At 54.5% G+C, this 24,099-nt stretch overlaps 3 protein-coding genes across 5 annotated transcripts in view; 2 read left to right on the top strand and 1 right to left on the bottom strand.

Moving 5' to 3' along the window:
• The first annotated feature begins 2,443 nt into the window (after positions 1–2,443).
• LOC115656072 (SLC35A4 upstream open reading frame protein) lies at positions 2,444–5,376 on the top strand. Its single transcript, XM_030572350.1, has 3 exons — positions 2,444–2,548; positions 4,223–4,321; positions 4,650–5,376. Exons 1-3 carry the CDS (start codon positions 2,453–2,455, stop codon positions 4,845–4,847), a joined length of 393 nt encoding a protein of 130 aa, XP_030428210.1. The 5' UTR covers positions 2,444–2,452; the 3' UTR covers positions 4,848–5,376.
• An 88-nt stretch (positions 5,377–5,464) lies between these two features.
• On the top strand, positions 5,465–9,042 carry SLC35A4 (solute carrier family 35 member A4). Its single transcript, XM_030572349.1, has one exon. The coding sequence runs from the start codon at positions 5,498–5,500 to the stop codon at positions 6,473–6,475; it is 978 nt and encodes a 325-aa protein (XP_030428209.1). The 5' UTR covers positions 5,465–5,497; the 3' UTR covers positions 6,476–9,042.
• Positions 9,043–9,136: 94 nt separating this feature from the next.
• LOC115656067 overlaps positions 9,137–24,099 on the bottom strand; it is a 47,352-nt gene continuing 32,389 nt past the window's right edge. Inside the window, exons 8-17 of one of the 3 annotated variants that reach the window (XM_030572338.1) lie at positions 23,760–23,897; positions 22,932–23,045; positions 22,249–22,379; positions 19,120–19,337; positions 16,815–16,898; positions 16,178–16,298; positions 15,673–15,839; positions 13,216–13,365; positions 11,880–12,149; positions 9,137–10,940 (exon numbers count right to left, since the gene is read on the bottom strand). In XM_030572338.1, the coding sequence (XP_030428198.1) occupies positions 10,758–10,940; positions 11,880–12,149; positions 13,216–13,365; positions 15,673–15,839; positions 16,178–16,298; positions 16,815–16,898; positions 19,120–19,337; positions 22,249–22,379; positions 22,932–23,045; positions 23,760–23,897 (1,576 nt within the window). In that variant the 3' untranslated portion in view covers positions 9,137–10,757. Of the gene's footprint in view, positions 10,941–11,879; positions 12,150–12,864; positions 13,366–15,672; positions 15,840–16,177; positions 16,299–16,814; positions 16,899–19,119; positions 19,338–22,248; positions 22,380–22,931; positions 23,046–23,759; positions 23,898–24,099 lie in introns of those variants that run through there. The other 2 variants (XM_030572339.1, XM_030572340.1) reach the window with 2 other exon arrangements.

Below are 24,099 nucleotides of genomic sequence, written 5' to 3' on the forward strand. Positions count from 1 at the left end.
CCCCACTAAGAGGAAACATGGGCTTGTAGGTAAACCAGAGGGCAAGGAGTCAGGAGACCAGGGCTCTGTTCCAAGCAGTGCTGCCACCGACAATAAATCACTTTCTACTCTGTTTCCTTGGTTTACATATCTGTTGGGAGGCTTAATTGCTCAGTGCTGGTAAAGTGCTTGGAGATTCTCAGCTAGAAAGTGCTAGAAACAGGTAGAGGACTATTATTCAACATTTACAAAATGCCTGAGCTAGAGAGATGCCAATGGGATATTCTCCAGTGCTGTCTGGTGTTTCATACTGACCTCAGATTCCAAGGCCAGAAGGAACCATTGTGATAATCTAGTCTGACCTGTGTAACACAGGCCAGAGAACTGTTCCCAAATAATTCCTAGAGCAGATCTTTTAGAAAATCATCCAAACATGATTTGAAATTTGTTACTGATGGAGAATCCCCCATGACTCTTGGTAAATTGTTCCAATGGTTAACTACCCTCACTGTCAAAATTTTACACCTTATTTCCAGTCAGAATTTGTCTAGTTTCAACTTCCAGCCACATTCCAGCAGGGGTACATGAGGTTGCCTTGTCCTTATAAAGTTGAGGGTCTCAATGTTGTTCTCAAACATTCCCAGAAGGAAACAGCATTACCTCATTTTACAGCTGGGTTGTGAGGCACAGAACAAGGACACACAGTCAGTCAGAAGCAAACTGTGAATAGAACCCAAAACTACTGACCCTCAGTGTCCTGCTTTAGCCATTGGATTACACTGCCTTCCTAATGCTATCAGAAGGTGCTGGAAACCCTTAGGATGGGATTATCAAAGGCATATTGAAGTGAGAGGTGTATTAAAATGGCCCCAGGTTAGAATCTAATCATAGAATTTAATCATAGAATATCAGGGTTAGAAGGGACCTCAGGAGGTCATCTCGTCCAACCCCCTGCTCAAAGCAGGACCAATCCCCAAACAGTTTTTTACCCCAGTTCCCTAAATGGCTGCCTCAAGGATTGAACTCACAACCCTGGGTTTAGCAGGCCAAAAATGGAATGTGTAAATGAATATAAAGGAAGAGGTTTACTGTATTAGATTGGATACCAACTGAATTAACTGGTCAGTGTTAGTAAGCACTTAGCAGATCTGCCTGGAGGATATCTGTGAGCACGCTGGTAGCCATAGGCACATGGGATCGCTATGTCCACTCTGCAGCTGTCAGTGTGCCTATGGTTTATCTTTGCATACTGGGCAGGTAGCCATGTTCATGTGAACAATCTGGTATCTGTGTGCATAGTGAGTCCAATATACACGTGCAGTATTTCTGGAAATGTGTGATATCATTTGTACATGGCCTATGTGTGCATGCCCAGTGGCTGTGTATTTGAAGTATTAATGCGGACACAGGCTATGTGAATGTGGGATACTGATGGGTTAGGGTATGGGTGTGCCCATGCAGTATTTGTGAAAATTTGAGGTGCACATGTGTGAACCTAAAAAAAACAAGGAGTACTTGTGGCACCTTATAGACTAACAAACTTATTCGGGCATAAGCTTTCGTGGGCTAAAACCCACTTCATCAGGTGAATGGAGTGGAAAATACAGTAGGAAGATATATATAGCAGTACATGAAAAGGTGGGAGTTGCCTTACCAAGTGGGGGGGGTCAAGACAATTAAATTAAAGTGGGCTATTATCAACAGAATGAAATATCACTTTTGTACTGGTAATCAGGGTGGCTCATTTAAAACAGTTAACAAGAAGGTGTGAGTAACAGTAGGGGCAAATTAGCATGGGGTAATTAGTTTTTTTTAGTTCTTGTAGTGACCTATCCAGTACAAGAAGGTATGTTTTGTGTGCACATGGTTGTGCGTGTGCAAGTAGGGCACGTTCCATGTGCAGGTGGGTATCCAAGTGCATGCGAATAAGGAAAGGGGGCATGTGAACATGGATCACCTATGTGTAGAGCCCTGTGCTTTTTGCAAATATGAAATTAGAAATAAAACATAATGTATTAAACGACAAACCCACTCGTAATGGCAGTGCCTGCGTGCTCTTCACCACACAGCGGACCCCCCCCTTCCCCGCCACGTAGGTAAAACAAACTAACACGGACTCCCCCCATCCCCAAAGAACTGAGCTACAGTATTAGGCAGGCAGGACTCCGCCCACGGGCCGGGAGGGGACAGGCACGGAGCGGAATGATGCTGGCAGCAGGTGACGTGACGATTGCGGGTCGGTGACGCGTGCGAGAGACGTGCCGGCCGGAACCTCTCCACTCAGCCTCTAGTGCCCACGCGCCACCCAGCGGTTCGGGGAGGGGGTAGCGGCTCTGGTCTATGATTTCCGTCTGGGACAAGAAGCGTTTCCGCCCTGTTTAAAGATGTCGACTACTTTGCCCTCGTTCTTTTCCCTTGAGCTGGCAGCGTCACGTGACGCTTTGTGCCCAATACGCCTTTCCCGGCTGTCAATATGCTTGCTTGGGCTATACAGCGCCCGGGCTGGGGCTACTGTGTGGAGTGCGCATGTGCGAACGGAGGGCCAGGCCTGAAGATGGCGGATGATAAGGTGAGAGGGGCGCTGGGAGGCGTCGTGCCCGGCGGGCGCCCCTCGAGCCGGACAGGAGGCGGTGGTGCTGGTCCCGGCAGGAGCCAAGGGCTCGCTGCTGTAACCCAGGCCGGGCTCCGCCGCCTGCCCAGCCCCAGCCCGCGCGGGGGGAACGGGCCTCGCTGCGCCCCTGGCAGGCGCGTCCCCAGCCCCGGCCGCTCTTCCCCCGCTGGGCCCGAGTTCTCGGGGGGGCGGAGAAAGCTGCCGGTGCCATAAAGCCTCCGGCTTGGAGAGCCCCGAGCCCCCTGCCCCCGGCCGCGTGTTCGGCCTGGGCTGCAAACGGCGGGGAACGTCGGGCCGAGGAGCCGTTCCGGCGGCCGGCCCGTGCTGAGCGTGCCCGGTGGCCGTAGCAGCGAGGGCAGTGCTCGGTAACTGCGTCACTGTACCTGAGCCTGCTGCGACTTATAAATCGGCTAACTCCACTGCTGGGCCGGATTCTTCCTAACTTTCCGCTACTGCCTCGGGGCGGGGTTAACCGGCCTCCCTCCAGCTCTCCCAACCACGGGGCCGTTTCTGGCGTTGTATTTTGTAATGCGCTTTCCGCAGAGTGACACGATCTGGTTTTACGGGTGGCCTGACCTGTAGTGTATACACCCTATGAAGGCATTTTGTAGATGACACAGATCAAGCCCTACCGTCTTTTCTCGAAATTGCACTGCTGGAGGCTTGAAATTGAACATTTTTGTAGATTTCATTAGGCATATGATTGTAGAATGTCTGTCTGAAGTTGAAAATAATGGGCTTTTGACACTGGTTAAGCACCTTCAGAATTGAAATGACTGAACTAAACTTCAATAACCATGGGATATTTTTAGGCAGTCTTAATTCCTTTCTGTACAGGCCTGGGAAGCCTTAGCTTCCTACCTCTAGTTTAAAAGATAGATCTATTTAAAATATGACTTTGTCAACATTAGTGCAGTCTGTTACACCAGTCTAGTCCAGGGATTGGCAACCTTTGGCTCACGGCTTGCTAGGGTAAGCCCCCAGGTGGGCCGGTTTGTTTACCTACTGCGTCCACAGGTTTGGCTGATCGCGGCTCCCACTGGCTGCAATTCTCTGCTCCAGGCCAATGGGGGCTGCAGGAAGGATGTGCTGGCAGCTGCTTCCCACTGCCCCCATTGTCCTGGAGCAGCAAACAGCAGCCAGTGAGAGCTGCGATCCGCCAAACCTGTGGATGCAGCAGGTAAACAAACAGCCTGGCCTGTCAGGGGGCTTGGCCTGGCGAGCCGCGTGTTAAAGGTTGCCAATTCCTGGTCTGCTCACTTCCTGCTCCCTCTGTAGCATGGCCTAAACCAGTAGGTCTCAAACTTTTTTACTGGTGACCCCTTTCACACAGCAAGCTTCTGAGTGCGATGGCCCCCTCCCCCAATAAATTAAACACACTTAAATATATTTAACACCATTAGAAATGCTGGAGGAAAAGTGGGGTTTGGGTTGGAGGTTGATAGCTCGTGTCCCCCCCCCATGTAATAACCTCATGACCCCCTGAGGGGTCCCGACCCCCAGTTTGAGAACCTCTGGCCTAAACGCTGTGCCAGAATAGTAGTTCTATGAACAAAAATACTTTGACTTTTTGTCATGCGTTTACTGAACTGCATGTTTACAAGCAGTTGACTCTTTGTTTTAATTGTGTAGGACTCGCGGCCAAAGCTGAAGGATCTTGCTTTTTTGAAGTCTCAGTTAGAAAACTTACAACAGCGAGTGGAAGACGAGGTGCAGGCTGGAGTGGGCCAGGTAAAGCTGAAGTTCTTTAACACTTTAGCCCTAGATTCATCTCCCAAGAAGTTGTGCTGTTCTGTGATCTTCCAGTAGAATGAGAGTATCCTGTTCCACTCAGAGTGCACACTGGTAACTCCAAGGAGTGCTCAGTTTCACTTGCTTACCTTGGCAAAATACTGAGGTTATATTTATTTCTTCTGTGTGATAACATTATGCAAGCCTGGCAACAGCAGTCTAGGGAAATCAGTGGAAGAAGATGATGTGTTCCAACTAAGTTTTATGCATCAGAGTACATTTTTGTCCAAGAGACTATTTCATCCCCTTCTCTCCTTTTTCTCTGCAGGATGGTTCTTTGCTGGCATCTCCATTTCTCAAAGGGTTTCTGGCAGGTTACATTGTAGCCAAACTCCGATCTTCTGCAGTCCTAGGATTTGTGTTTGGGACCTGCACTGGAATATATGCAGCTCAGACCTATGCAGTTCCCAATGTTGAAAAGACAATCCGAGACTATGTCAGCTCGCTGAGGAAAGGACCAGACTAGAGGAGAATCCTTTGGACAACAGTGCACTCCGGAAACAGCTCTTCTCATCTTAGACATCTTTGACATGATCTTAAGAGGCTCCCAGGACTGTGGCTACATATGTCATTCTGACCCATTGTAAAACATGTGTAATACCAGATCAGTGTGAAACATCAGCAGGTCTGATTACAAAATATTATTAATCAGAATACCCGGAAGGTAGCAACTGCTGCTTTCAGCTGTCCAATGCTTGTCAACATTCAGATTTTGAAGCTCGCAACTGCCTTTCTCACTGTAACTTCTTACCCCATTTCCCCCCAGTAGACTGGAAGGGCGGCTGTGTCAGATCATCTCATGTGCTATTATTACACCGCTTCACGTATCGATTACCTTGCCCAGGAAATGTGCTTTGTCTGATTTCTAGGGAGACCTCCATTTCTTAACCTGATGAAGAGCAAACATGTTCCTCTCCTTGCATTGAGCACATAATGAATAGTTCAGTGTCTTCCTAATTAGACTGTCTTTAAATATATGGTATTTGTTATCTCTCTCCAAGATGACTTGATTTTTAGAAACATATCTACATACTGGAATGATCTTGCCTCTACTGAGGCTCTGACTGTGAAAGGACCAGGTGCTACCCTTTACCCTTTGCTGGAATCCACTACCTCATGGCAATAATTATTGCGAATGGTAGTGCTGCTGGCTCACTGCTCAGCTCTCCTACCAGGGGGCTCAAGAGAGTACTGTGGGCACTGATGCTAGTCATATCCGTTGCTATCTATGGCTCTCATGCTCCCCTTCTGACTCTGTGTAAAGTGGATGGAAAGATCCCATTCAGCGCCTCATCTGTTGTGGTTCTTACTGAACTGACCAAGCTGGTGCTCTCCTTCATTTCCCTGCTGATCTGGGACCGGAGGCAGCTGGGAGTCTCCCTGTCATGGCGTCATGCTGCTCCCTTTGCCCTATCTGCACTGCTCTATGCTGCCAACAATAACCTGGTGGTTCACATGCAGTTGTTCATGGATCCTAGCACCTACCAGGTCCTGAGTAACCTGAAGATTGGCAGTACTGCTCTCTTGTACAGCATGTTCCTGCACCAAAGACTCTCTCTGCACAAGTGGCTAGCCCTCTTCCTGCTAACAGCTGCTGGGGTGAGCTACACCTATGGAGGCCTCCAGGACCTGCAGCACTCCTCCAGCTCCCCTGAGATGCAGCTGCACGTCACCCTGATTGGCTTGCTGCTCATCTCTGTGTACTGCCTGATATCAGGCCTGTCTGCTGTCTATACTGAAGTCATCCTGAAAACCCAAGATCTGCCACTTACCCTCCAGAACCTGTTTCTTTACTTCTTTGGAGTCCTGCTGAACTTGATTGTCCATCTGTTGAGCAGCAATGGGGCTGGATTCCTGGACGGCTTCTCTTTTTGGGTGCTGGTAATCGTGGTCAGCCAGGCCCTGAATGGCTTGATAATGTCTGTGGTCATGAAGCACAGCAGTAACATCACCAGACTCTTTGTTATCTCCTGCTCCATGCTTGTTAACGCCCTTCTATCCGTACTGCTCTTCAGCCTGCAGCTCACTGCCTTTTTCTTCCTCGCTGTCCTGCTGATCGGCTTGGCTGTTCACTTGTATTATGGAGTCAAATAGACCCCATCTTGCAGCTTTGTTGGAGACATCTGGTTTTGAGGCTATAGCTGGCATGTTCTGGGCTATTATGTGGGGGTAGTAACTGCTTGGTTTTTTTGTCTCATTTTTATGTAACACATGCATTTAATCTGGCCTGGCTGCCCTCTTAGAAGGCAGATTCCCTTCAGAACCCGTCACCTGAGGTCAGGGACAAGCATGTGTGAGGCAGCAGGACTGCAGCTGAAAGCTACTGGCTATCACAAGCAGACCTTGCCTGTCGCTAACATGTGCGCTGTAAGGAATTGCACTATTGTTGTGCAGCACAAAGAAGCGGGAGGGGATACATTCGTTGCATGGGCTCTGTATTCCGCATATAGGGACTTTGGCCTGCAAGGCGCTGACTCAGCAGCCCCTATTGGTGTCTGCAGGATCAGGTCCAGTATATCCCTTTTGGGGGGAAGGGTCAGAGGGCTTCCTGGTGAAGACTAAGCCAGTGACAATAACAGCAGTTTAACGGCATCCTCTGTGACAGTCCCCCATTTTCCCTTTTTGCTTGAGCGCCCGTCCTCAGGCCCTTTCTGGGAGGGCTCTGAGGGACTCTCATTACAGCTGAGCAGCACCATTTCCAGCTCTATTCAGGGACCACTTGTGTGATGTGAGCTGCTTTCTTCTCTCTCTGGCTGTGCCTGGTGCCTCCACAATGCTCTGAGCCCTGATCCAGCTGTTACAGATTCAAAGTGCCTTTTGGAAGGGGGATAGTCCCGGTTTTGTGCACATCCTGTGCAGTGAGCTGCATGCTGACTTCAAGGCAGAGCCTTGTTCTCATGCAGCGCGTGGCGCGTGTATTTCCCAGACCCCTCCCTACCTGCTGTTCTCATCTGTGTAACAAAGCACCAAAGAGCTGTCGACTCTTCTGTCAGAGGAAACGATACGTGTAACTATTTCCCTGGAAAGTTCCAGTAATATGACCAGCTGCTGTTCAGCTGGGGGCCTGCATGTGCATGGTTATCACTCTGTCCTTGCTCATGCACACTGGTACATGTGTGTCTCACAATCTGGCTCTTCACCTGTAGTAGACTCCTGGGCCTAGATCCTCAAAGGCACCTAACTCCCATTGATTCCAGTGGGAGCTAGGTGCCTAAATACCTTTTTCAGAGCTAAGCCCTGGTCACTGAGGCCCCAGCTAGAGCCCATCAGGTGAATCTGTCATTAGCATGTACCCAATGCCCACAGCTAACTCCTGCTTTCCCTCTTTCAACTTTGGATTGAAGCAGAGATCTGTATCTTCAGCATGAAAGCAGCTACTGTTGAGTGTTAGCTGAGCTGTCAGCTGTGATGCGCTGCAGGAGTTGGGGTGGTGGCTTGAAGGCTAGAGGAGTTCTGTGTTGATTGGGAAAGAGGAAAAGGAAACTTCCAAAATAAAATGGTTGGAATCATTAAGATGCCCAGAATTGAAGACGGGGATGACTGCAGTGCTGGGGCAGGGCCTGGTTTGGCAGCCCTGCAGACTGACCCCTCTCTCTAGCCACAGAACAGTTGCAGGCCTGGCAGTCCCAGCACGTGCCAGTGGCCCACCTTGAGGAACTCCATCTCTGTTCAATCTCAATGGTCCAGTCTGTTTTAGGCATCTGCTCAGGCAGGCAGCCCAGCTGCCAGTTGTCAGCCTAGTGGTGGAGACCTGCCCCCTTGAAAATTGTCCCTGCCAAGCTCTGAGTTTTTCTATAAATGACTAAACCCTTTACAAGTGACTGATGGGATGGGAGGACGGCAGCTCTCTGCTTTGTGCCAGCCAGTGCAGGAGCCTGAGCAATCGGCTTGGCAGGGGAGAGCTTTTTGCTCTGCCATTCCCGGTAGCAAACCTCAGTAGGGGTCTGCCTGTATTGGGCAAGGGGTTCAGCTGTGTCTAGAGTAGCATGTCTGAACAGGGGCTAATGCTTCCTCCCTAGCCTAGAAATGCAATAAAAGTGCACTCTGAGCGGCAGGGCTGACCCATGTGGTCTTGCACTGCTTTCCCTCTACACCTTTGCGCTGACCATGATTTCCTCTCTAATGCACCTGCCCTTCAGCATGCAGAAGCCACCACATGCACCTGCTGCCTCCCAGGACAGGGGTATAACTACATTCCACACCCCTGCCAGCTCCCACTTGGTCTGCCCTGGAATGTTGTGCTTCCCAGCATGCAGTTGGGCAGATCCTGTGCTGGGCAGCCCAAACTCCCTACCTCAGGGAAGCTGTGCCTCATCTCTTGAATTGAATTGTCCATTTCCCACTGTGTCAGTCCCAGGCTTGCAGGGCCAGGCTCGGGCAGGGCAGGGGGCAGCCATTCCTCCTACAGGTCTCTGATTGCCACTTGACCTGGAGTCCTCATGGGAGCAGTGCAGCTGCATGTGCCTGTTGCCCTGCTTGTCAGCTGAGGCAGCAGTGCGTGTTTCTGAGAGCATAGTGACTATTTAGCCTGTATAAATTATGGGTTTGTATTTGGATTTGTACCAACTTAGGTTTGACAAGGTTCAATTCCTGTCACCCCCAGTGCGCCTAACAGCAACGCCTACCCTGGTGCTGGCTGTAGTATTAAAGCCTGCACTTTCCCAGCCTTTGTGACTGTCTCATTCCTATCCTCTTGCTGGCTGGGAGACTGGTCGGACCAAACAGGCCAATGCCCAGCCCCTAGTTTGACATCATTTTAATGTGAGTGTCTCTCTGGATTGGAGCGAAGGGCCCTTCCTCAGTGGAGCACAGCATCCTATTGGAACCTTTGAATACACTGTTTATTGAGAATCTCATTGGTTTATTTCCACTGGCAGCAGCCCGAGGGAATGAGAGACCTGCCCTGAGTTCCTGGTCCAGTTGTCTCATGCAGTTCATTTCCCACAGTATTTCAGTAGTGCTTGCCAGCCCTATGGGAGCACAATTCCGCACACTGCTGACAGCCCCAGCCCCCTGGAAAGAGGCACTTGGGGCTTTGTTCAGCCTTTCTGCAGGGGTGCAGAGAGAACCCTTGCTCTGGACAGCTGGGGGATTCATTTACACTGCAGTTAAAAGCTGTAGTGTGGCTTGGACCTGACGGGGGCAGAGCCCTGGGGTGGCTGAGGCTTCAACCCACTTAGCTGTTGTCTACATGGCAGCCTTTCCCCAGGCTGTAACAGGGGCTCCTGCCTAAGGCTTGGCCCAGGCCAGCAGGGACTGGCTGGACTGTGGTGGGTGCTCAGGCTAGGCCTGTTCCAGGGGAGTGGGTGCACCTTTTGCAGCATCTTCAATGAACAGGATGGATGGCTGCTCTCAGGGCCTAGGCCAGGCAGGCTGTACATGCGTCAGGATCAGCGAGAGTAATGGGGCTAGTTTTCACACATGGGGGTGGAGGGGTTGAGGCTCTATTAGAGCGTGGTGGCCTAAATGGTCTACTTCGGGAGCCTTCAGCTAGTCCCTTAACTCCTGATTGGAACACTTCCTGGAGTGGCTGGGTATGCGGCAGTGTTGGAGCCCCTGCTCTGATGAAAGGCTGTGGGAGCTGGGGGCTTAACAGCCCTACATGCCAGCTCCTCCCTCAGATGCCTCATGCCAGGTCCCATGGGGGCGTATTGGCCTTATCTTATGGCCCCTGCTGCAGGGAGACATTCCTCAGGTTGAGAGGAACAGGCCTGTGGCTGGACTCTGAGCATTGCACTGTGTGTGTTAACAGCTCCTGACAGCCCTTGGGCTGGAGCCAGGGCCAGGTTCCTTGCTGACTTGTGCAGCTGCTTCCACTGCTGTGAGTGATTTCTGGGCATGTGAAGCTGGACCTCAGTGGTATCATCCCTAGCAATCGAGAGCAGCTGCCAAGTTCTGCACTGGGCTCCAAGCCCCTGTTACGCTTTGTCCCATTGCTGTGGAAGGGAGCTGGGGCCAGGGTCACAGTGCTCTTCCCACTGAGAGCCTACAAGCTGATGGGAGTTGTAGCTTTATAAACCTACATTTGCTGAAGCTCTGCACTCTCCCAGCCCTGTTGGGGGAGTAGGGGGAAGGTGCTGTATTGAGCTAGCCATGTGCTCACATATTGCCTGCTCAGTCCCCCATAACCTCCCAGGGCCAGTCTGCCATTGCACACAGACAACTCCCCAATTCAGCAGGTGCTGGTAAAGAGCTCCCCAGCTGCTCAGAGACCTGCTAAAACACCAGAACAGCTGCCTGGTGCTGTAAGAAAGGCTGGCCCAGGGGCTGCTCAAACTGCACCTTTTCCCTGGAATGACTGACAGGCATCACCCCCTCTCCCTTCCCCCCAAAAATCTCCAGTGTTCACCCCCCCAGGCATGGCACAGCTCATTGCTCAGGAGTGTGGGTCTGTCTGCGTGGCATGATCAGTGCAGCCCAGCTGGCTGTGTGCCCGGAGCTGCTGGTTCTGCACAGACAGGGAGATGGCATCCTGGAGGGCCTCCTGCAACAGCTTCCGGTACCGTCGATCCAGTGCATCAGTCTGCTCCTCTGAGAGACCCCGATAGGCCCGAAACACCTGCAGAGACCATTGTTTCCTTTTACCATGCAGTGCCCCAGCCCTGCCTCTCAACCAGAAACCAGTAAAGGTCAACAACTGAGATGTGCCAGGCCAGAGCCGTGGCTTGTGTGGGGCTGGGGGCAGGATCTGGGGTTGCAAACCTCTTCTTGTTCCAATTTGGAGTAGCATTCAGTAGCCCAGCTTGGCCAGTGGGTCACAATGACTCAGCCAGGGCAGGGGACTAACCCAACTGGGCAGGGCAGGCTCAGTGACTGGGGGAGGCTTTGCCTGTGTCCTTCCTTGTCGCTTTTGTGCTGTAGGGAGCAGCACCAAGGGGGGGAAGATGTCTCCCTTCTTCAGAAGAGCAAGTGTCACAGGAAGCACCCCCTGCTCCCCTGCATGGTAGCACTGCCAGCTGCCTTACCCTGCTCTGGCACTGCAGCTTCTGTGAGAGCGAGATGGGCAGGAAGAGAGAACTGTAAGCTGGGGAATTTATTAGCAATGACAGCTCCTCAGTGCACAAACACTGGCTCCTGAGCCTCCTGTGAGGAAGGCCCGCAGGCACCTAGCTAGCTTATCAGCTTCCTCAGCGGGCTGCAAGAGAGTGTCAAGGTACATCCCAGGGCCATGTGAGATCGCCCTGCAGAGAGGGAATGCAGTGCTGTGAGGGAAAGGGAGCCAGCAGCCTGATGTCCACTGCTGCCATTACCCTGCCTCAGCCCTGACTGAAGGGCTACTCAGCAGAGCTCCATCACCCCTCAGCCCTTGGTGTGCTTTGCTGAGCCTGCCAACAAAGGGGCAGCTGGTGCCAACTTATTCTGTGATTGGAATGTATGTCCATTGGGAAACAGGTCAACCAACTCATTGTCCATGGAGCCTCAAACAGCCAGTGTGGGGACTGGCTTCCACTGGGCTGTCCTGGGCCATGCCTTGATCCCTCCCCAACACCCTTATTACCGGACACATGGAGAATGGCAGCTTAGCCCTGGTGACCTGTAGCACATGTTGTTTCTGAGCCTCCGCTTCCAGTCTGTGCTGCTGGTACAGTGCCTCCAGGTCCTTCTCCGCCTCGGCCCATTCCCTCTGCAATGCTTCCAGCTGCAGGGCCAGCACTGCCTTCTCCTTGGACCAGCACCACGCATCTCGCTGGGCAGGAGGGAGCTGGGAGCGAGAGCTTTCAGGCAGGCTGTGGGGAGTCCCTTTGTCCCAGCAGAGGGGATGGGGGCCCTGACCAAACCATCAGGCTCAGTCAGAGCTGGCTTTGCTAGCTGGGCTCACACAGAGGGCTAAGAAGGGGCTGTCCTGCTGCCTGGCCGTCCATCTCGGCATGCATAACACCTGTGCACTGGACCTCTCCTCACAGAGCAGCCATGGGGAAGGCTCCTTCCCTGATATGCTTTTGCTTTGGTATCTTCCTGAGTCCGGTCCTGCCCACTCAGGAATGGACAGCACTGCCCTGTGCCCCAAGAGTCACCGCTGCCATCCAATTTGAACAGCCTGAGGAAGCAGGACGGGGAGGGTCTGGGCAGCTGTAAACCAGCTCAGTGGCTCACCTGGACTAGCACCGCCTTTCAGCTGCCTGTTGGGACAGGACGGGATGGTCCAAACCTCAAGGGCGGTTCCCCACCAATTTCATCCTTCCTGGAAGCAGTGCAAGGTCCCTTTTGCCCCATCTGCCCTCCCCAGTGCCTCATCCCATCTGCATGTTACCTCCCATGCCTAAAGCCCGCCATTTGCTCCCAGTGCCATAGGCCCAACTGTCCCCCAGGTGCCTTCTTCCTGCCTCAGGGGCAAGGAGCCTGTGGGTTTTGTCTTGCAGTTTCCTTGTCTCAGAGCTGGCTGGAGGTTGCCCCCAAAGATGCCGCTAGAGCTGAGGGCATGAGCAAGGGCCAGGACCATCCCTGGGGTCGCTGCCACCACAGCCTCTCGGATAGGGCTTGATGTGCAGTGGGAGAACCCATATAAGATACTGCAGACTGGGGCAGCATTACCTTACCCTAGGGATCCCTGTCCTCCGCTGCCCCACCATTCTGTGATGGCCAGCCCCTGGCGGGCATAGCCTCCCTGTGTCTGCAGCCTTGGAGCTTCTGATGTCACTGCAAAGCGCCCATTTTCCTCACTCTGCTTTGGCCCTGCATCCTGGCCTTGGCTGGCTGCAGCTCTGTGCCTTGCCATGGACACCTGCACCCAGCTTGCCATCTGGGACCATCGCTCTTGGGCCCCCTTATTGCCTCATCACCCTGTGTTCTGCTCTCAGCCTCGGGTCCCAGGTGAGGGTCCATTCCTCACTCACCTCCTGGTTCCCTGCTAGCTCCTCCTCCAGCTTCAGCTGTTCTTGCTGGATGAGCTGCTGGTGCTGCTCCCGCAGATGCTGCCTCCTGGCCTTGGCCACTGCAAACTGCAGCTCCAGGGCTGGGTGCTGCTGAGAGGCCCAGCTCCCCACCTGGCAGACAGCAGACATGAGAAAGCACCCAGGAAGTGACTCTCCTACGCAGGCCATTCCCAGCCGCAGCGCTGGAGTGCAGAGAGGGAGCCAGGCGGGCAGCCTGGGGTCCCTTTGCATTGGCATTTGCATGCTTGGGAGCACGGGGGGGGGGGTGTTGCACCGAGTGTTGTGCCTGAAGGGCCCTGTCCTAACACCAGGGAGAGACAAAGCAGGGAAGAAAGAGGAGCGAGGATGAGCCTGCATATCCTCCCCAATGAAACACCCTGGGGGTTTCTAGAATGGGTGACAGGGTGGGGACGAGGTGGGTGTAGGGTGGCTGAGGGAGGGCAGAGGGCTGTAGTATAGGGTACAGGGCCGCTATGGTCCTCTTCACTCCTGCACATGTGCACCATGGGGCAGACCATGCATAGCACAGGGCAGACACGATGTGGGATAGATGCAGCACAGGCTGGACACTCTGAGCCCTATATACCTCTCCAAGGCACAGCCCCCAGGAGCTTGCACCATCACCAGCCTGGGCTGAGGCAGGAAGCTCAGCTGGACTCAGGGCTGAGGAACAAGTTGTGACTCACCAGCTTTCACCCCCAACCCCATTCCCTCCTTGACTTCCTCTGTTCTCCAGTCATGGAGCAGAGATTTCCCAAGGCTTCTCCACCCTGCTCCAGCTCTCAGCCTCCCTGTGAGGAGCCACGCTGCCCTGGGGCTCCCCCAGCACAATAATGCGCCATCTGTGGGGAAGAGCTCAGCTCCCTGCCTGCCTGAAATGGTGTGAACTCATTGCCTGTAGAAGGGCTGCAGCCCAATTGCTCTCAGCAGAAGGTGCTGTAGGGACCAAGATAACTAGTGGGAGAAAAGGCTCTCAGCGTTACTGCGATCCCTGCCTCTCCCAGAAGGACGTGTAAGAGCACTGGCTTTGCATATAGCTTCTCCTAGCTGGAATGGCTGTGGGACACATGGAGAGTGGGGCCCAGCTGGGAAATCACAGTGTCCCAGCCCAGTATGGTAGTGCTGGCTGGGCTGGAGATGCAGTGCACTGAGAGCCCTCATGGCACCAGAGGCTGGACTATGTGAAATGTAGCGAGAGCAGCTCTCGTAGAAAGGTCAATCCAAGCAGAACACCAGGGGGGTCGATTCCCTTCCAAGTCAGACAGAGAACAGTCCACAATTCTGTGCCCAGCTGGGGCTCCCAGCAGTCTGGCTGAGGGCTGAGCAGGGAGCCAGAATGGCTATGCCTGCAGCCTGGACAGGCTCCAGCTCAGAACTACACAGTATTGGGGCTTTTGGATGATGCGGGAATCCTTCTGTTGGTGCCTGATCTTGCTTGGGTGATTAAACACCACCTCCCTGAAATCTCCAGACATTTCCTTTGGCTATGTTGGTCCTTTTCGCTTTAGGTCAAAAGTAACACCATGGAAATCAGCAGTTTAACAGTGAGGTAAGTGAGAGGAAAATTGAACCCCTTGTGTCTAAATTGTTGTGTAGCATTTCTGTGTGCAGACAGACAGCTGCCACATTCCACCCCAGAGGTGGCTGCATTGCAGCAATGGTATATGTATTGTTTGTGAAATGCTTTGAGTTCCTGCTGGAAGAAATCCAGTCTATAACAGAGGATAGTAGTGGGGCTGATATCAGTCAGGAAGAAGAATGGCTTCAGATAAACAATTTCTCTGCAAACACTTGTGGGCTGTGAAGAGACAACGGCAGGATGGGAAAAAGCATTGGAGCCAGAAGATCTAAAGGACTGTGGCATGTTTGAAAAGCCGGCCCACCTCCTCCCCACTCTCTCTCAAGAGAGGGGATGGCTGTAGGGGAGTTGTTTAGGGGGCCAGACTGACCCCCAGGACCCACACAGGAGTTCAGCTTGCCCAGTGATCATAGGGATGGGAGGGCTTTCGGTGAGAGACGTGTGCAGACTGCCTGTTGTTTTTAAATCTTCTTTCTCTAGCACTTTGTTCCTGCTGTTAAAATCAATAATGTTTGGTTTTAAGCAGGCTGTCTGATTCCCATGTGCCCTGGCCACAGCCTCCTGGAGGGAAGAACTGCAGGTGCCTGAACCCCATTGGACCTGCAGGGTAAGCACAGTTATTACACAGGCTGCTGTAGCCCAGGGCCTACCCTGAGAGTAGAATTGCAGGATCCCACCCAGGAGAGGGGAAGGCCCAAGAGGGAGGTGCAGCCGCCCTGTGACCATGACATAAGTCACGTCTAGGGAAATCAAATCAGTGCAGACAGGGAGACCTTCTACTCCAGGCTGCCCTACGGTGTCCGTGGACCTCTCTCCTAGCCCCAGTACATCGCACTCACCGTGCTGGTCACACTAGCAGTGCCGGTTGGTTCCTGTGTTCTGCTGGCTCCACTTTGCAAAGGCTTCTCCCCTGTCACGGCTCCCATGCTCGGGGGGATTCGGCCAAACCACCTGAAGCTACTTGTGGCAGCTTCGCCTCCTTTGTCATTACAGAGGGGAACAAACTCTGCAGGAAAAGAGGGAGGGGGATCTGCAGGGGAGGGAATGCTGGGGAAAAAGCAGCAGAACCCCCAACACAGCCACACAAGCCCCTCTCCCAGCCCCCCTTTCTCTTCTAAGGAGGCCCCAACCCAGAAGTTTCTCCACTGTGGGTCCCCTTAACAGCAAGCTGGACTTCAAGCAGTCTTGCTGATGCCCTCTCAGCTGGTGTGGGCTGAGGCTGACCTCGAGGAGGGGCCATTCTCTGGGTATTTAACAACTTATCTGAGCCGTCAGATCATGTTAGCAACCAATGCACCCCCAGGTTAGGCAAGAACAGATCCAGCCCTGAAATTGCTCCCACACCTGGTATGTCTCCATCTGGCTTGGGGTTGCCTCTGTCCAGGAACTCTTGGCTTCTCAGCATATCTGTCAGCACCTGGTTTGTAAGCTGATCGTCCCTGCCCGGCCACAATGGAATTTGACCCTGTAGTGTGGGACACATCAGACAGGGCCCTGTTAAAACTAAATGGGGCCACTGTAACACTGGGGACCTCTGACAGAGCATTCTCCCTCACTTGCAGCCCCTCCAACACAGACTCTGCTTCCCAGCCCCAATCCCCAGTCCCCTGCAGCGATGAAGCACAGCCATCTCAAGCTCAGCCCAGCCAGCAGCTGGCCAGCTGTGCAGGGCCCCAGCTACCCAACCTCTGACTCAGTGCTGAGTGTTGGTTTCCCTTGACTGTGTGGCCCAGATTCTGAAGATGGTGCATAAAGTGCTGGGATGACACCCAGAGCTGGCCCAGTAGGGAGCTGCACTGTTACTGTGTAAGCTAGCTCTCTGCTTGGCTTGGGGATGGATTCTGACTTTATCTGTATCACTTATGCCTGCTCCTATGATTCTGTGCTAGGGGGAGGGGATGTTCCTTGCCCTGTGTCACGTCCCTATGCCACTGCTCTGCACCTGGAGGGCAGTGATCAGCAGCTGGAATCCCAGATTCACCTTGGTTTCAGGATGATGGCTCCCACTTCCTTCAAATGCCTCCGACATCTCTTTCTTTTTCTCCCAGCTCTGGTTCTTCAGCACCTGCAAAACAGGCCCGGGAGACCTAACTGTGCTGTGTGTTACAACCACAGGTACCATGCTGTCCATGGAGGGGGCAGCAAGCCAAGTCCTAGGTAAGGCCACCATCCACAGGGCCTCCAGCAGCTGCTGACTGCACAGCCCCGGAGCATTGGAGATCCTAACCCCTTCCGGGCGACAAACTCTCCCCAGTCTCTGGCTAACTCCTTCTGCCCTGAGGAGAAGCAAGGGACACCTGCAGACGCTTACACTCAGGTTTACAAGACAAGAGCTTTATTTCTGTTCAGACTTAGGCCCAGAGTGTTACAGCCATGTAACCCATGCCAACCCATCTGCATTCAGCACTATGCATGCATACAGCCATGTAGCACACACACATAGCTAGGCATACACTGTGCTATCGGCAGAATGGTGCATCCACCTACGCTGCGTCCACCCTTAGAACCTAGTAACCTAGACAGCCCAGAGTCCCACGCCCCTGGCCTGGCACATGGCTGTCTTCCCAGAAAGTAGATCAGAACATTATGTTGCTGGCTGGATGGGTGATGTTCCTCCATTCCTGAATGCATTGCGTGCTGGTGCCCCTGCTGAAGCACTGCGGGACAGCTGCCCAGATTTTCCCTGAATGCACTGGTACAAGCCGGCGCAGTAGCTGAGGATCATAGAATCATAGAACTGGAAGGGACCTCGAGAGGTCGTCTCGTCCAGTCCCCTGCACACATGGCAGGACTAAGGATTATCTAGACCATCCCTGACAGGTGTTTAACCTGCTCTTTAAAATGTCCAGTGATGGAGATTCCACAACCTACCTAGGCAATTTATTCTAGTGTTTAACCACTCTGATAGTTAGGATGTTTTTCCTAATATCCAACCTAAACCTCCCTTGCTTCTTTATTTTAAGACCATTGCTTCTTGTCCTATCCTCAGAAGTTAAGGAGAACAGTTGTTCTCCCTCCTTGTAACAACCTTTTATGTACTGGAAAACTGTTATCATGTCCCCTCTCAGTTTTCTCTTTTCCAGACTAAACAAACCCAATTTTTTCAATCTTCCCACATAGGTCACATTTTCCGGACCTTTAATCATTTTTGTTGCTCTCCTCTGGACTTTCCCAAATTTGTCCACATCTTTCCTGAAATGTGGTGCCCAGAACTGGACACAGTACTCCAGTTGGGGCCTAATCAGTGCAGAGTAGAGTGGAAGAATTACTTCTCCTGTCTTGCTTACATCACGCCTGCTAATTCATCCCAGAATGATGTTCACTTTTTTTGCAACAGTGTTACACAGTTGACTCATATTTAGCTTGTGATCCACTGTGACCCTCAGATCCCTTTCCACAGTACTCCTTCTTAGGCGTTCATTTCCCATTTTGTGTGTGCAGCTGATTGTTCCTAAGTGGAGTACTTTGCATTTGTCCTTATTGAATTTCATCCTTTTTACTTCAGACCATTTCTCCAGTTTGTCCAGATCATTTTGAAGTTTAATCCTACCCTCCAAAGCACTTGCAACCCCTCCCAGCTTGGTATAGTCCACTAACTTTATAAGTGTACTCTCAGTGCCATTATGTAAATCGTTGGTTGTGTTGTGAAGAATGGCGTACAGCCCTGGGCTAGCCAGCCTGGGCACGAGTGTCCCAGCTGTGTAAAACTAGATGTGCAGTGCATCCAAGGCTGGTGCAACCATTTAGGCGACCTAGGCAGTCACCTAGGGCGCTAGGATTTGGGAGGGGCGCCATTTTCTTCAGCAATGATCGCGGCGGCCTGATCTTCAGCCGTCCCAGTCGCCGCTGGCAGCTGGGGCAGGGGAGTGCGGGGAGGGCCGCTTGCAGCAAGTAAGCAGGGGGGGGCAGCACGCAGGGGAACTCTCCGCCCCAGCTCACGCCTGCCCCACCTCCTCCCTGAGCACACCATGGCTGCTTCACTTCTCCCGCCTCACGGCGCCTAAGCTGATTGGTGCCGCAAGCCTGGGAGGTGGGAGAAGTGAAGCAGGGACGGCATGCTCGAGGTGCTCATGCACAGAGCAGGGGTTAGCTGGGGTAGGGGGGGTGCTCAGGGCAGAGGGTGGGGGTGGGGAGCTGCCGCAAGGGGGGACACCTCAGGGCGGAGGGGGGAGCTGCCGCAAGGGCAGGTGCCTTAGGGTGGAGGGGCAGGGGTGGTGCAAGGTGGAAGTTTTGCCTAGGGCGCGAAACATCCTTAAACTGGCCCTGAGTGCATCTGCTTCTCCCACCTGCAGGTCCCTCAGCACTCTCCTCAGCTGGCTGGTCACACTCTTCTGCACTGTGCGGCTGCTGCTGGAGAGGAGCTGGGCCCTCAGCTCTCGGATCTCTGCCCTCTGCCTCCAAGCTGCTTTGGCAGGATCCCAGTGGGTTGGTGAGACCTTCTTGGCTAGTCCCCTCACCTGCTCAGCCAGCAAGAGGGCTGACAGGATCTCTCCTCCAGAGGCATCTACAAGACCAGAGCATTCAGCCATGAGAGCTGCTGGAGCAGGAGTCAATGACATACACTTAAAGACAACAGGGAGCAGAGGCCAGGGAGACTGGAAAGAGGGCAGTGGGAGGATGGAGGGGGGAGGGGAATTTGCTGGAATAATCAGTCCAGTTAGCCATGCCTGAGTGCTGAATTACAGTAACAATCCCTGCAGACCAACATGAAGTCACTCTGCCCAAGCTGGCCATGCAGGGACTGGAGGCAACAGCCGGTGTGAGCTCTGGGGAGTCTTTCAGACACATGCATCTGACGAAGTGGGTGTTCGCCCAGGAAAGCTCATGCTCCAAAACGTCTGTTAGTCTATAAGGTGCCACAGGATTCTTTGCTGCTTTTTCAGACACTGGCTCCCAGCTAACAAGCTGGCACCATGCTCTGAGCAGCAGGGAACCTTCCTGGCCTCCCAGTGGGAATGTCAGACCATGACCAACTTCTGGGGAAAAGATCGGAGAGATCACAGGCCAAGGACTGGGGAATCTATCTGGGATCACTAAGAAATGGGGCCCAGGGACCAACATGGGACAGGACTCTCAGATGTTGGGGTCTGTGGTTGCTGCATGTGAATGCAAAAGTTCCCCTCACTCAGGACCCGGCATGATAACACGTCAGGTGCACCTGGGACGGCAGGGACGAGCTGCCGTGGCACAGAGAGGTGCCCGGTGAGCAGATCGATGGGAAGCCCTGAAACAAACTCTCTGCCTTTACTTTGCAGAACATCTTTCATCCTCGCTGCCTGGATGGGCCTCTGCAGCTACTCCATTACAGTGAAAGGGGGACAGCCATTGGGGGGCAGTGCTTCTGTCCTGCCAAAGGCTAAGATGAGCTCAGAGCTGCAGGGAGTCTGCTGCAGAGAAGAAGGCTCTCACACCCACAGGGGTGGGGCTGCATGATGGGGCCCTCAAAGCCAGAGCTAGATGAGTGCAGAAAGGGCAGTGCAGAGACACAGGGAGGCCTGTGGAGGGAGGGCGAAAGGAAGTAACCCAGGCAAACCCCTGGGCATCTTTCAGTGCATGGCAGAGTCAGATGAACACATTGGCCTTTGGAGCTGCTGGCACTAATCCCCTCACTCAGAGCAGCCCCAGGGCCAGGGATTAGCTCCACCCCACTCTGTGCAGCACTAGGCTGTGGCCCCATCTGTCCAGAGCAGCGCAAGGGGATGGGGAGCGTTAATCTCATGCCCTTCTCTCCTTTCCTGACGGGCCTCTATCTGTAGGATCACAGAATAGGCCAGCATGGCTCCTTCTGGCTCCACCCAGAGCCAGGTGCTCGCTGTAAATGTGCTGCCTCTGGACTGGGCTGTACCCCCAGCTGCAGGCATGTCCTGGCTGTGCCCTCGGGGAGTCTGTCCGGCAGATGGGGCGATTCTGCTAACTGAATGTGGTTGTTCCAGGGTCTGCCCAGCAGGGGGCAGACTCAGCATTGGTGCATGGACCCCAGACACCAATCCCTGCCCTGGGGTAAAGTCAGGGCTGGCTCTAGGCACCAGCAAACCAAGCACGTGCTTGGGGCTGCACATTTTCAAGGGTTGCATTCTGGCCATCTTTTTTTTTTTTTGCTCCCAGCGGCAAAAGCCTAGAGCCGGCCCTGGCAGCAGTAGCACGTCATGCGCAGGGGACGCCCTAGAGCCGCTGCGGTTCACACCACGGGGGAGCAGTGCCACACCTTGTGTCTGGGCTGAGTAGGCTCCTAGCGGGGTACACATGGGCTGGGGGCTGCCCCATGGGGCACATGGAGCCGCCTGCAGGTGCCACAGGGAGACCACCCCCGCAGCACCGCAGCCGAGGCTGGGCGAAGCGGCCCGAGCTGCCCAGGGACTGCGGCAAGGCGGCCAGAAGCCGCAGCAGCAGCGAGGCCATAGAGGGTGGGGCGTTGCCGTGCGGGGCCTGTGTCCCACTCTCTGGGCTCCGCTCCCTCTGGGGCTACCCTGCCCCAACTCCTCAGCCCCCTCCCGGGGCGGTCCCCCAGCTCTGCCCTCCTGGGTCCCGGCTGGTCCTGGAGGCGGGAGCCCTGGCTGGAGAGACCCTGGGCTAAGGCAAGGCCCGGGAGCCCTGCTGCTTACCCCGACTCAGCCAGCACTGGACTGGCTGGAGGCAAGGGGGGAGCAGGTGGAGTCAGCACTGGTGTGGGGGGGAGCCCACCACTGGGGGTGGAAGGGGGTGTGGGGGTGGGGGAAGAGAGAGCCCAGGGCTGGGGCAGCAGGAGGTGTGGGGCACGGGAAGAGAGAGCCAAGGGCTGGGGCAGCGGCAGGGGCGGCTCTAGACATTTGGCCACCCCAAGCACGGCAGCATGCCGCAGGGGGCGCTCTGCCGGTCGCCGGTCCCGCGGCTCTGGTGGACCTCCCGCAGGGGTGCCTGTGGGGGGTCCACTGGTCCCACGGCTCACCGAAGCTGCGGGACCAGCGGACCCTCCACAGGCATGCCTGTGGGAGGTCCACCGGAGCCACGGGACCAGCAGACCCTCCGCAGGCAGGCCGCCGAAGGCACTCTGCCTGCCGCCCTCCCGGCGACTGGCAGAGCGTCCCCTGCAGCTTGCCGCCCCAAGCACACGCTTGGCATGCTGGGGCCTGGAGCCGCCCCTGGGCGGCGGGGAGAGGGGGAGAGTCCAGGGCTGGGACGGTAGAGGGTGGGGGGAGTGAGAGCCCAGGGCTGGGGTGGCAGGGGGTGCAGGTGGGGGAGAAGGAGCCCAGGGCTGGGGCAACAAGTAGGGTGTGTGAGGGGAGAGAGAGCCCAGTGGTCAGGTGGCAGGGAGTGGAGGAGGTGAGAGCCCAGGGCTGGGGTGGGGGGCAGGCAAAAATTTTTTTGCTTGGGGCAGCAAAAAACCGAGAGCCAGCCCTGGGTGGAGTGGGTATGATGGGCAGAAGTGGGACAAGTACCTGGCAGGGTCAAACACAGCAGCAGGAACGTGAAGTTGTTTCCTTCTAGTACCAACTTGAGAATCCAGAGGAGGAATCCTGCATCGTCCGGGAGCTCACCAGGAGCCAGAGCTTGGAGCAGGGGTGAGAGACTGCAGAGAGACAGGACACTGGGTGTGAGAGCTCCACAGGTAGGAGGGCACAGAGACAACAGCACACCATTATAATCATTATTAATTATTATTATTATTACTTAAGATGGGAATCAAAGTATAAGGCCAAGGGCCCAGCACATGGCCCAGCCCCACCCAGCCTGGGCGCCTGTCTCCAGTGCTAAGTGCTGCTGACGAACGGTGGGTGAAACTCTTGGCTGTTTGGGCACCATGGTCCCATAGGGGAATCCGTTCCTGCCTCCAGCTAGTGACCAGGCAGGCTCTGTACAGCACATGGCACGATGAGGGCCTGATCCTGGCCAGGGCTTTTGAGTGCTATGGCCATGCACATAAATAAAAGTGAAGCTGCAAGCCCTGGCTGCCATTGCTGCTGCTGATCATATACCAATCTGAGCCTATTTTCAAACGTATGGAACTACAGGTCTCATTATCCTGCAGCAGTGAGTTCCACAGGACCCCATTGCCCATGGACAAGCCATGGGCTGGTACCCTGGAGAAGCAGCTTGGAGCTGTGTGTCCCCCCGTACATACGGCTCCACACAGGGCCTGGCCCCTCGGGGGAACTCCAAAATCCTGATAGCCGAGCGTTGGCGCCTGCAGCCCTCCAGCTCCTGCTCCATGGTGAGGGTGAACAGGCTGGCGCACCTGGGGAAGGCAGGAAAGTGAGGGCACGCACAGGGGGCAGCTGCTCACCTTCCCAGGAACCAGGGGGCAACAGGCCGTGACAAGTGGAACGGCCCCTTCCCTGGCATGCTCCCAAGGTGTTGGGTTGTGGCTCAGCTGCTGACGCAGCAGGACCTAGCTGAGTCAGTCCTGCTGCTGTGACAGCACTTGAGCAAGTTACCACAATTTCCCCGCTAGGTACACATCTGGGGAGCTTGGCATGAAGACACTGCCTGGCTTGTGGCTGCTTCTGATGGAGATGCCTTGGAGCTTCTCTGTCCAGAGGGGTGCAGGATCTACTGCCCCAGGGCCGAATCCAACCTCCAGGGGCCAGAGGGCTAGTGCTCAGATCCTGTCAGCAGCTTCTCTACCTTCTCCCCTTCCTGGGCTTTGGGAAAGCCCCTTTGGTCCCATTTCCAGTCCCTTTCTTCTGCACACACGGCCCCTCAAGCCCTGGTTGGGGAGCCCTTGGGATCAGGCCCTGAGCTCTCAAAGATGGCAGCCAGCCAATCCACCTGTGCTCTGGGAATTCACCCAGATAAACAGGGCCAGGCCTACTTGGGAAGTGGATGGGAGATGGCCAAGGAGCATGCAGGGTCCCTTACAGAAGATGTACAGTGTGCAGTAGCAGTCCCAGAGCCCTCCCCCCACCAGTACACACACCCTGGGCTGCCCTCCACTAGCCTTGACCCTTACATGGCTGCATCCTGCTCGAGCTGGGACTTCTGCGAACACCCTTGGGACGGTGCTGGAATGTCCTCCAGCCCCCTCACATAGAAGCTGTAGGCAGCTGTAGAGTTGGACACAACAATTTCACTTGCTCCTTCCACCATCCTAGAAACAGAGAGCCAGGAGTAAGAGGCTCCGGGGGAAAGAGCACGGGGGGGGAACCAGCATGGGGCAGAGCAACCAAACCCTCTGGATCTCCTCTCCTGTCCCCCTCCTCCTTTGGCCCTTGCTCTGGAGGGACTAGCTCCATCACCCCCAACCCCGGCCCACAGGATCAGCTCTCACCCCAGCCCAGGGGTGAGGCAGT

Source organism: Gopherus evgoodei, chromosome 8 (genome assembly GCF_007399415.2).
Source record: "Gopherus evgoodei ecotype Sinaloan lineage chromosome 8, rGopEvg1_v1.p, whole genome shotgun sequence".
Classification (NCBI taxonomy): domain Eukaryota; kingdom Metazoa; phylum Chordata; order Testudines; family Testudinidae; genus Gopherus; species Gopherus evgoodei.